Source organism: Dasypus novemcinctus, chromosome 6, assembly GCF_030445035.2.
Source record: "Dasypus novemcinctus isolate mDasNov1 chromosome 6, mDasNov1.1.hap2, whole genome shotgun sequence".
Taxonomy (NCBI): domain Eukaryota; kingdom Metazoa; phylum Chordata; class Mammalia; order Cingulata; family Dasypodidae; genus Dasypus; species Dasypus novemcinctus.
Window position 1 is genome coordinate 10,674,590 of NC_080678.1, and position 12,900 is coordinate 10,687,489.

The window sequence follows — 12,900 nt, forward strand, 5'->3', positions numbered from 1 at the left end:
TGCTTTTAAATTCAGATTCCAATAATTTTCAGCCTCCTATAAATCTCCACACCATTATATATGTGTGTGTACTGAGAACTCCGTGCAGGATTTGGGCAGAAAATGAGCAACCGTGCTAGGGAAACGACACCTCCATGACTCCACTCCCTGCTGCCCGTTCCTCACTATTCGGCCCACCTGACCACCTGATCCTCACACCTGTGAGTGGCAGCAGGTGGGATATTATCATTCCAGTCCCCCCGCCCCCCAGCCCGGGAAATCGAGGCTCGGGTGGCACGGCGACTTGCCACGGTTGAGCCAGCACGAGAGCACTGAGCTGAGCTGTGCCTCTTTTTCCCCGGGGCGGCTCGACGGGCTTCCTAACAGCACTGTGTCCCAATGCCCATTTGCCGCCGCTTCTGTGTCACAAACGCACTCTTTCCCTTGAATGTGTTTCTTATCTTCTCCAGGACTGAGGTCACCCTTTGTGTCGGCAGGCAGTCTGCGCTCGTTCCTTTCAGCCCTGGCAAGAAAAAGTCGGAATTCTAACAAGCTGCAACGATCACTCCTGGTTCCTTCATTCAGAGCCCTGGAAATAACTGATTTGGAGTTGAGGGGTTGGAGACCGAACACACACCGGACTTGCTGTCACTGGGCGAGTTCTGCTTGCAGAGCTCGAATGCAACAGGCAGGAGAAATGGTTCTTTGAAACCGGAGAAGACTTCCAGTTACCGGAGCGCACAGCGGTGAGCCCTGGAGATGGACGACCAGCAGCGAGAAGGAGGTTCTGAATGGCCTGGCGAGGGCACCTTCAAAGTTTCCACATCCACGTTGTTCTTCGCTTAATTGCAAGTGAGATTTCGGAGCAGCTAGCTGTGGAGCTGGAAAATGCCGGGTGAACTGTGAGCTGGGGCAGGTCCCAAGTCCCTCCTGCCGCGCTCAATACCTGGATGAAACAAAGAATTTGTGTCTGCCGGGCTCACCTGCTGGAGCCACAAGCGGCCCAGGATCATGCAGCACTCTGGAATTCCCTCTAAAACTTACCAGAGGGGGCAGGCAGGCCGCCTCGTGGGGACAGCAGCACATCGGACTTTTCAGATAACGACCTTTAGTACAGGGTTGAAAAACCATGTGATGGTCATGGATTTTGTGAAGAGTAACTGGTTTCCCGCTCAGAGAAGCGCTAACGTTTGTGTCATCCGTATGTGTGAAGGTCTGAAGTCAGCTGAGCAGGCCGCCAGCAGATACGAGGTAAGGCCAGGCCTGGGTGGGAAGCAGGGCGGCCACGGCTCGCCCAGAGGAAACCGAGGCACCGCTCATCCAGCAGACAGCCCACGTGTGCTAGCCTGGCTGGTCAGATAAATTAATCATATCGGATTATAATTGCTCTCCAGGGATTTCTCAGAGACTTTTCATCTCTTAATTTGTTTTGGTTTTTGAAATATAGGGGAGGGGGCACGTATTGGATGAGTGTCCTTTATACATGACGTACACCTGCATTTGCAAACATTTTAAGAATTTTGGGTTGGATAATTCGTATCCCTTTTTGGAAAACTGCAGTCTGTTGCTGTGAGTAAAATATTCTTAGCTCTGTAAATTTGCAACTGCCTGTTTTCAAAAATGAATTCCTGTCTTTTTTCTGGTGAGTTATGCAGGAGAATATATGTGACTTTTCTTGATCGAGTTAAAATGGAATGATTTATGTTAGGCTAAAGAGAAGAGTCTTTTATTTATTTGAGAGTGAGCACTGATTTTCAGGCAGAAACTACTTTGTGAAAATAAGGAGAACTTCAGAGATTTAAAATGTCAAAGTGAGATAAACACATTACCCAGAAGCATTTTGGTATTCTGCAGCTAGCAGGAGCCATAGCGGTTATCTCTCAGAAAGTAAACACGCATGAAATCTGATCAGCTCTTTATTGTACATGGAATAAATTATGAACAACATTGTAATAGACTCCTGTACAGCTCACTTATCATCTCCGTTGATAAATGCAATCTGAAGTTTACCAATGCTGTCGAAAATGGTAACCTTTCTGTTATTAGGAAAGTCCTCCTGAACGCTGGCAAATACTCCTGACGTTTTGTTTGCCACAATGGGCATAAGAAAGCAAGAGTGATGTGAAAGGAACAGGTTCTGCAAGATTCAAGGCTTGTGCTTTCCAGTCCCAGCCCTGGGATTGTGGATTTCCACATTTGCAAAGATGATTTAAAGGACACAGAAATAATGGTGTCAATTAAATTCAGTAATAGTTGTTCATTAATTCATTGCCAAAATCAACCAGAGTAGAAGGTGCACAATTGGAATATAATTGAAAGAAACAGGGACGTTCTTATTCACAAGTAATTAATCGGATGGGGACAGAATTTTATCATTATATATTTTTTATTAAGATCATTTTTCAGTCTTCCAGGGAGAGAAAAAACTTGTTGAATTATATTACCTTGAATTTTACAGAAATGCTCATGACTCCATTTTGACCCCTAAGTGGCAAGCATCACTCTTGTTACCTTCTCCCTGACTTTTTCTTCTACATACAACTTCATTTATTTCTATAGTGCAGTTGAAGACAGTAGGAAAAGTGCATTTTTGTAAAAAACAAAACAAAACAAAACTTCTAATATACTGTAAGTCAGAGTACAACATTTGTGTGTGTGTGTGTGTGTGGTCCAACCTGGCACTACCCATTTCAGCTAAAAACTGCGGTTGTCTGTTTGCTGCTTGAAGGTAACCTTGAGCCTGAAGTCTCAGGTTTGCGCTGATCTGAACCCTGGGGAACAGACCAGGAGTTGAGGCTGGTCCCTGGATTGTCCTTGTCTGAGTCTCCTGGGGCTTAAGAAGTGGTCCGAGCAGAGCAGCTTCCTTTGCTCCAGAGCAGGCCAGGTTTGAAAACGATCAGATAGCATCCGCCTTACCTCTGAAATGTGAGCTCTGCCTTTGACTTTTAGTAGCAAACAGTTCAGACTTTAAAATATTCTGAATCCCTTGAACTGTTCTTCTTCATATTCTTCTCACTGGGGCATGTCAGCACCACTTATTTTAGGAGCCCAGGAAGCAGGAAATTCCCTTGCTCAATTTCCCAAGCTGAACTGATGAGAGAGCCCAATTAAAAAGCTTCTGGGTCCTGCCACTGGACTCAGGCCATTGACCCCTTCTCTCTTGTCAGCTCCAAAGCCACCGATTAACCTGCCCTGAGCTTTCACCATAAAGTACCTGATGGGGTGAAAAATGAGCAAGGTCGCTGGGATGAACTCTCATTGCACAAAGGTGCTGGGTTAAAGGAGCGGGTTGGCTTTCCACTAAGAGTGAGTTTGGACATTTTATTTCTGTAAAAGCCTCATTGCTCTTCCCAGGAGGACCTGCAAATCTGCATGAGTAGAGATTAAAGATCTGTGGCCTGTGATTTTTCTAAACTGTGGTTATGCCAACATTGGGAAAAACCACCTCTGACCCAGGACAAGGCAGGACCCAGTGTGATACTAGCCCAAGGAGGGCGCAGCCACACACCCATTCAAGGGCCTTGGAATGAGGATCTAATTGCAGAACCTACTGTGCTGAAAGGGAGGGAGGACTGGGAGCAGGTGCTGGTGGGCGGGACGTGCCTCATCCTCATATTGGCAAAGCCTTTTTGATCCCTGCTGACTCCAAAATGCCCCAAACAGTTAAAAACACAATGTGGTAAGGCATTCCCGCTCCTGTGTATGGATACACATCAGAATGGCCATTGCGGGGCAGTGGATGTGTCCCGTATTGGAGTTTTCACAGCGGTCAACCCAGAGCACACCCTGAGACTCCCTAGAAGGCAGAACGTGTGGTTTCACTCCTTCAGGAAGGGGAACTGCGGAGAAGTCAGGGATGTGCTGTCATCTCGTGGGTTTTGAGTGTGAGGAGGCGTCTCCTTACCTGGGGCTGAGATCTTTCTGATGGTGTATGCAGGCCGGGGCATGCCAGCTAAAGCTGGCTCATCAGTCCACTGTGATGCTTCTAGCCCATTTAATCACCATTTGGCCATGCCTTTCAACATTTTTCAAAACATTTGTTTGCATCTCCCCTTCCTATTCCTTCGGATTGACTGACTGGTAGATTGATTACATTTGCCCAGTGGTGCTCAATTCCATCTGAGTATAAGAAACACAGTTGGACATTTAAAAACGACATATCCCCGGGGCCCTGCTAAGGCCATTCTGACTCACTGGGCCCAGGGCAGCTTCCAGACATCTGCACCAAACAACAACAAAAATGAACAAACAAAAACACTTTCCAGGTAATTTTTAAAAAATCCTTCCATTTCTCTCCTTATCGTGTTCCTGCTTTTCTCCACCTTCACCAGCCTATGGAACATATTTGTAATAGTTGTTGTAAGGGCCTCATCTGCTCATTTCATCATCATCTCTGCTATTTCTGTATCTGTTTCTACTGATGGATTTTTCTGCTGGTTATGGATCATAAATTCCTGCTTCTTTGTGTACCAGGTAATTTTTAATGAATTTTGGGTATTGTGAACATTACATTGTTCTGTTTTTGTTTTCATTGTATTCCTTTAAAGAGTATTGGATTTGCTCTGGCGTGGGGTTAACTTGTTTGAAAACAGTTTGATCCTTTTGAGGCTGGCTTTTGAGATTTGGTGGAGCAGGTCCAAAGAAAGCTTTACCCTAGGGCAGTGGTTCTCCACCTGGAATAATTTGCCCCCACCCTGGGGAAATTTTGCAATTCCTAGAGACAGTTTTGGCTGTGACAACTTGGGGAGAGTTGCTTCTGTACCTAGTAGGTAGAAATCAAGGATGCTATAAATTCCCTGCAATGGACAGGACAGGCCCCTACCACAAAGAATTATCCATTCCCAAATTTCAATAGTGTTAAGCCTGAGCATCTCTGGCCTAGGGCTCTACTTTAGTCCCATAATTAAGGTGTGACCCTTCCGAGGAGTCTACCTAATATTGCATGTAACAAGGTCTTTCTGCTTTGGCTAGTGGGAACGTAAGCTGCTTCCTACACCACGTGAAGCCTAGAAATTGTCAGCCCTACTGCTTTCTGGCAATTGTTTTCCAGATTTGGGGTAGTTTCCTCTCAAGCCTGTTCAGGTCCGTGTTCAGCCATGCTTGTGGGAGCCTTCTGCAGGTTATTTACACTCTTAAATATTTTGCCCCACAAATTCTACCTACGTTGGCCTCTCCAGACTGAGCTGTGCCTCCTCAATTCAGTGAGCCCCAGAGTTTGCTGCATGTCCCCTCTCTGAGCTGTGACCGGGAAATGGCTTGCAGGCAGTAAGCAGAGGCAATTGTAGCACCAGCTGGCTTGCTCCTCCTCTCCCGGGTCACAGGGCTGCACGGCCTGCTGTCCAAAGGCTGGAAACAATGGTGCTTCCTGGCTTCGCTCCAGCTCGCTCATGAATTAAGGCCGGCAGGTAATTCTGGTTGGAGTTTCTCCATCACTGCCGGAAGCAGACATCTCCCAGGTGATCCTGAGTTCCCACCACGGCTGAGAAACTCCCCTTCAGGCTCTCATGAATGCTTTCAAGAGATTGCAGTGAGCCTTAGGTCCCGGGAAATAAACACACTCCAGTTTTAAGTGCTTGGACTTCAAGATAACTTTATTTAGGGAATAAAGATGTGGCTGAGAGGAAACAAGAGGTAAAACAAACATTCTCTTTCTTCTTGCAGTTATCAAGAGGCGCAAAACAATTTCTCTTTCCAAACCCAGCTAGAAAGATTTAGCCAGATCAATGTCTTCAGAGGCTCAGTTTGCTTTCTGAAGCCCTGGCCTCCGGGTGATGCTTTTTCGGGGATATGCTGGTGGCTCTGGCTGCAAGGAAGGCACTGAGCCCTCGGGAGCAAGGAGGGTTGAGAAGAGGCTGCCTTATGGCGGAGAGTAAACACTTTGATTAGCTTTGCCTCCTTGTGAACCTGCCGGGACCTCCTGTCTCTCCCTGGAAGGGCTGCTCTCTGAACATGTACTTGATGTTCCTCCTAGAAGCTTCAGTCACTCCACCTGCACTGGAAGTGGCTTGTGGCCTCTGTCCAAATTCAGAAGAGGAAAATCCAAGAAGTGACAGGGAAACGGAACGCCCACCTTGCAGCCACCGTTGCACACTCACCGTATTTTCCCAGGCTGAGAATGGATTAGCACCACCCCGGGCTGCCAGCTGGGGGGCTGACCACCTGAGGGTCCACCCTGAAGCACCGCGAGGGGTCAGAGGCCACCGCCAGCCTCTACAGCTAGTTCTGGTGCATCAGGAGGTCCGTCTGGTGGTTAAGTTCTCCAGTTTCACGGCATTGGGCACTGTTATGTGCTAGGTGATGAACTTTTTGATCCAGGGCATTTGCAGCCAGGCTTTATGGAATATACCTGATATCTTTCTGGCCAACCGCCACCAGAGAACTGGGAATTGGTGGTGACACCCTGTCCACATTTCAGCAAAACCAAGTGAGAAGAGATGGTAGATGAAAGGTGACGTGGCAAAGAGTGAGGCTTCTGGAGAGAGACCTCTGTGTTCAAATCCTTGCTAGCTGAGGGACCTCATCTATGTCCAGGAGAACAATGATATCTACCATTTAAGGATGGGGAAGGATGAAAGGGCTCCTTCTATAAAAGGGCTGGGCCGAAGGCCTGGAATGGGGGCACACTCCATAGAAGGGAGTCATCGTGGATCAAGTCTCAATATGCCCAATATGTCTTTTGTGTGCGTGTGTATTTTCACAAAAGCTTTTAAAAATTGTATTGAGGCATATCATCTGTACATGGACATACATAAATAATAAGTGTATAGTAAAAGTTGTGAACTTAAAAAGCAAACATGCAAAACTTCATACAGGGGTCCCATATATCAACCTACGACCAACAAGTTGCATTGTTGTGAGACACTTGTTCAAATTACGAAAGCATATTATCAAAATCTTACTAGTAACTATAGTCTACATCTTACTTCTGGTGTATTTCCCCCCAACCCACCCTATTATTGTTTTTCAAAATATGTTTTATTACAGAAGTTGTGAACTTACAAAACAATCATGCACATGTGTAGAATTCCCACATAAGAAAGACCCCTTCACCAACACACTACACCATGGTGGAACACTGGTTACAGATTATGAGATAATATAATCAAACTATTACCACAATCATGGTCCATAGTGTACATTTGGCATACTTTTTCCATACTCCCCCATTATCAATACTGTACATCTTTGGCATAGGTGCGTGGATATTACAGTATTGCTGTTAACCACAGTCCATAGGTCACACCAACTGTATTTTTCCCATGCTGCTCCCTATTCCCACAACCCTGCAATAGTGATGTACATCTGCTCTAGCTCACAGAAGGACACTCTTGCATCTGTACCATCAACCATATTACTCATCCACCTCTGGGATCACTGTGTTATTCAGTCCCTAGATTATTCTCTAGCTTTCTCTCAGGTGATATTTACATCCCTAAACTACCCTTTCCAACCTCAATCCCATTTATAAACCACCTGTTACTATAATGTGTTACCATCAACTCTATACATTTTTACACTTTTATATTAGTTAATTAAAACTTCTATTAATACATAATTGAACATCAGTAGTCTTTCTCAACTCTCTTCTTATTTCCTAATAACCTATACTCTATGTTTTAACTCCATGCATTTATCTTTTATATTTAGTTCGTATTAATGAGACCATGAAATATTTATCCTATTGTATCTGGCTTACATCACTTAGCATAATGTCTTCAATATTTATCCATGCCCAATATGTCTTTTTATGTTACCCCCAGCCCTGCCATAGAGCCCTGTCATGAAGTTGTAGCCCCCTGGGCCCAGAATATCTGTGCTACTTTCAGATGTTCCTGCAAGCAGTCCCGTTTAATTTAGTGAAACCCTTCCCTCCCTCCTTTCCCATGCTCAAAGTGTTAGGTGACATATGCAAGTGACCTTCCATATTACTGGATTGGGATAACCCCCGGATCCCAAACAACTCAGAGCTCAGTCATTCAATCGGCCATGAATGGAGTGCTCAGTTCCCACTCAGCCCACACTCTCCTGTATTCAGATTTAAATTCCATCTTTGACAAGAGACTCTCGAGAATGTGAGCTCACCATATCTGATTCCTGCATGATAAAGCCAGGGTTCAGGCCAAAACCATTACTGGACATTTTTCATGTAAGATGGAATGTCACATATCGGCAAGGACCTAAATGGGGCTTTACCCCCTTATAAATGGTTGAGTGACTCTGTCTCTCAAACTTCATGTCCTTTAGAGCCCTCAGGAGAACTTTCTAATAATACAGACCCCTGAACTCTGGAAGTTGTAGAGCCCAGGAATCTGTGTCTTTAACGTGAGAGCCAGAGGATTCAGCTGTAGGTCTAGCACCCATGTCTGGAAGTTGTGGTCCAATATTTCCTAAACTGCATGAACCCTGGAGAAAATGACCAGGAAGCCAATGTGCATTGCCTTTGTTAAGAAAGCTGGTGTGTGACGGGGCATGGGGGTTGAAGATGTGAGTCAGAGATGAGAGTGGGGAGGGCTGAACCACTGTGTACAAGGAGAGATGAGAGTCAGGGAGGATGAACAAAGGAGATTGGTATTGGGTGAGCTGTGAATCGCCTCATTGATAGGCCCCACAGCTGTGTGAAGCATATTTGTCCTATTTTTCCAAAGTGAATATTTTGCGAGCCTAGATGATGTGGGCCGTACAGTGACATAGTTAGGAGTGGCAGAAGGAGGAGAGCAACCCTGCTCTGACCCACTCTGAGGTCTGTGCTTCTTCCATGGTCCTGGGGAAGAGAGGGAGAGGCAGCATATCTCTCAACACAGCATCTGGGACACCAAGAGGATGCAGAGTCAACCAAGAGAAAGTCATTTATGCCAGAATCAAGTGGAAAGAGGTCGTTATGAAGGCTTTCTGACTCTTTCTCTCCCTCTTTGCTTTAGACATCTTTCCTCCCACAGTCCTTTCAGGAATCACCTTATTCCAGGCCTTAGACCTCACTTATGTCCTCACCACCCTCTGGTTTTGCTGATCCATGTTGTCTTTCTCTTCCAACAGAGGAAATGAATTAAAGAGGAAATGGTGGCTTTCTATGTGGGATGACCTGTTTATTTAAAACAGCCACAGTGACAGGATATCAAGGACCTACTATGTTCTAGAAACAGTGCCAGGTGCTGGGGACACAGAGGTCAAAATATTCAGGTTCCTGCTCCTGCTCTTATGTGGTGGAGGAGGGAGACATTCCCTTGGATGTTTACATAGAGCAGGAGACCAAGAGAACTCAGCAAGACTGCATAGGAAATGGGGTTTTGGGGTACATTCTTCATGGAAGATTTAGAGTTCTCCAGGTCTGGAGGAGAGAATAAGAGTGTGGGGCAAAGAGCCAAGAAAGGGAAGACATTTTAGGCAGAAGAAAAGGCAATTTATACCCTGTGGTGCAGGAACAGAAAACCTAAACAAAACCCAGTAATCTCTCTGAGCTGAGGAGATAGGGGTTGGAGTTTAGAGACACCAAGGCAGCTAGAATTTTCAGGGCACAGTGCCCAAGTGGAGGGAGCTAGGCAGAGAAAGAGCTCCAGAAACTTGCATGAGATTCCCTCAAGTCTTTGGCTGTGCTGTGAGGGTGAAACTCCATGAAGTCAAACAAAGAACAACTCCCAAAGAATGAACAGTTACTGTAAGGTGAACATTCTCAGTGCTCACTTAGGGCCACAGATCTTTCAAGTTCCCCACCAGCCTGAGGGGAGAGACTTTACTGAATATGGGGCATTCAATAGAAACCTCAGGAGGGCCATGCCTTGACAGTATGACTAGACCAGCCCCACAGTAAAGGTTACTCTAGACCCATTCTCCAACAAGTTTAAAAACAACGCTCAAAAAAATCAGTTTGTACCACAAGCAGCTCTGCTACTCTCAGAACAAAGTTTTAAACTCTTTAAAGGACTACAACATAAACCAGCAAGCAATAATATAAACTTATGATGTCTAACATGCAATAAAAAGTATTAGAGAAATCATTATGATAAGTGAAAAAAAACAGACACAAAAGACAATATACTATAAAATTCCATTCATATGAATTACAGATTTGGGAAATCCATACTCACAGAAAGTGGATTAGTGGTTGCCAGGCACTGGTGGCATGGGGAAATGGGGTGTTAACACTAATGGGCATGTGTTTTTTTATTTTTATTTTTTTGGTGTGACAAATGTATTCTAGAATTAGATAGAGGTGGTTGTTGTACAACATTGTGAATATAATAAATTCCATCTAATGGAATGTTTTTAAATGGTGAATTTTATGTAATGTGAACATCAATTTTAAAATTACTAGACATGACTCATAATCAGGAGAAATACTAGTTAATAGAAACAGACCCAGAAATGACAGAGATTGAATTAGCAAGCAAGGACTTTAAAACAGCTCTTACAAATATTTTCTTTTTCCTTTAAATTCAAGAATTCAAGAGAAAACATCAACAGAATGAGGACATAAATAGAAAGATACAGAAAAAGAACCAAATGGAACTTTTAGGCAAGAAAAAACACAATCTACTTTAGGTAAAAATTTTATTGGGTGAAATTAATAGCAGATTGGATGCTGTAGAAGAAGAGATTAGTGAACTTGAACTTGAAGACTTAGCAATAGAAACTGTCTAAACAGAAGTCTTGAGAGAGGAAAGAAACTGGAAAAAGAGGGCAAAAACTCAGTGACCTGAATAACAATACCAAAAGAATAAACATGTGTATAATTAAAGTCTCAGAAAGAGTCAGGGGTGGAGGCAGAAAAAGAATTCTAAGAAATAATGTTGGACAATTTCAAAATTTGATGGAACACAAGAAAAAAAAATTGCTTGTCAATATATCCAACATAGTGGTACACAGGTTATCATTGGGGAGCTCAGGAGAAAAGATTTGTTTCCTCATGATTGTCCTGCATAATTTCACTTTCACTACAGCAGCCAGTTTCTTTACTTATGGCTGGGACTTTATCAGTTTAGTGTAGAATCACAGATAAATCGAAAAAGGAAAAATAATTTGGTAGATACTATCTGCATTAGTGCTTTATTGATGTGAATTACCACAGATTTAGCAGCTTAAACAGCACCCATTTATTATTTTACAGTTTTATAGGTCCGAAGTCTAGGTGTTGGTTAGCTGGATCCTCTGTTTAGGCCCTCTCCACTTTGAAGCAAGTTATCAGCTGCGGCTGCAATCTTGTGTGAAGCTCAGGATTCTCTTCCATGTCCACTGATTGTTGATAGAGTTCAGTTCCTCATGGTTGCAAGACTGAAGTTCCTTGTTTTCTTGCTGGCTGCCAGCTGGGCACCACTGTCACCTCCCAGAGACCACCTTCAGGCCTTGCCATGTGATCCCCTCCATCGGTAGTTCACAACAGGACTGTTGGATTCTTCAAGGCCAGCAGGAGAATCAGTGTTGCTTGGAATCTCTCTGACTTATTTTAAGGGCTCACCTGAATAGGTCAGGTCCATCCAGGATAACCTCTCTTTTGATGAACTCAAAATGAACTGGTTAGCAACCTCTGTTACATCTTCAAAATCCTGTTTGCCATGTAATGTAACTTAATCATGGAAGTGCTAATCATCATAGACACATTCTGCTTGTCCTTAAGGGGAGGTGCTTATATGGGACATGTACACCAACAGGGTGGGAATCTTGGGGACAATCTGAGAATTCTGCTTACCATACTATATTTTAAATTTTTGGATCTGAAGGAAACAAACAATGAAAGCATTCCTAGGGAGAGCAGATGTGGCTCAAACAGTTGAGTGCCTGCCTCCCACATGGGAGGTCTCAGGTTTTGTTCCTGGTGCCTCCTAAAGAAGACAAACAAACAATGAGCAGACAATGTGCAGACATTGAGAAAAAATAATGAGCAGACAATGAGCAAAAAACAATGAACAGACAATGAGCAAAACAAAATGAGCAGGGACTGGATGTGGCTCAAGCAGTTGAGTGCCTGCCTCCCATACAGGAGGTCTCAGGTTTGGGTTCCGGTGCCTCCTAAAAACAAGAACAAAACCAAAACAAGCAGACAATGATCAGACAACAAACAAAAACAAACAGATGAGGGAGCCATCTTGGGAGAGGAGGAACCATCCCTAGGAAATGAAGGCCTAAAGGTTAGAGCCTCTGTCTGGATGCTCCATGAGGAAAGGAACCCCTGTCTACTCTCACTCAACACTGTGTGCTCAACACCAGGTCAGCCTTTAATGAACATTTGTGGGATGCCAATGTGAATAAATGAAAGTGCATGAAATATGGTTTGGATGAAAACCTGAGACCAGGGTGCATGACGGTTGATTTACTTAAGAGATCTTCCTCTGAGTCAATACTTATATTTAGGATGCCTTCAGCTTTACTCATCTTTCAGTGATCAACAGACAGAGGAACATCAGCTCTAGTTTGCTCTAGTGAAGCTCCAAAATGGAGGTCACTTGTTTCATCACTCTTTTCATTAATCAGATTACAAATAGAGAACTTGTTTAACCTCCTCTCTGAGTCTCATTTGCATCCCTTCTCCCTCCAGAAAGGACTTTGAGGCAGCTTCATAAATGAGGTCCTTGGAAAATAGCCAGAATTTAGGAATAATAATGTATCACACAAACAAATAGGGCTGAAATCAACTGGGGGGAAATATTTTCTCAAAGTAGGCAACAAATTGTTCACCATTTTGTATCAAAAGTGAAAAACAACTTCCTAGCAAAGCAGCCTTCAGCCAGCAGTAAGTGGATTGGTCCCCACGAGACTCCTCTGCATCAAGGCTCAGATGCCTGCGATTCAACCCTCTATGTACAGAAAGTTCAGGAAGCCCATTATTTTAGCTACAAATGTGCTCAACTCCTCACTAATGAGTTCTGCACAGGGCTGGCTGCTCAGCGCTTGGCTCTAGATTCTGAGGCAGTCTGTTAAAGGGTGATGCGC

The 12,900-nt window shown here is 44.2% G+C and overlaps 1 protein-coding gene across 2 annotated transcripts in view; it reads left to right on the plus strand.

The window, feature by feature from the left end:
- The first annotated feature begins 400 nt into the window (after positions 1-400).
- Positions 401-12,900, plus strand: part of C6H10orf90 (chromosome 6 C10orf90 homolog) — a 230,509-nt gene continuing 218,009 nt past the window's right edge. Inside the window, exon 1 of one of the 2 annotated variants that reach the window (XM_058298148.1) lies at positions 401-1,230. In XM_058298148.1, the coding sequence (XP_058154131.1) occupies positions 991-1,230 (240 nt within the window). In that variant the 5' untranslated portion in view covers positions 401-990. The remainder of the gene's footprint in view (positions 1,231-12,900) is intronic. The other variant, XM_058298147.2, reaches the window with a different exon arrangement.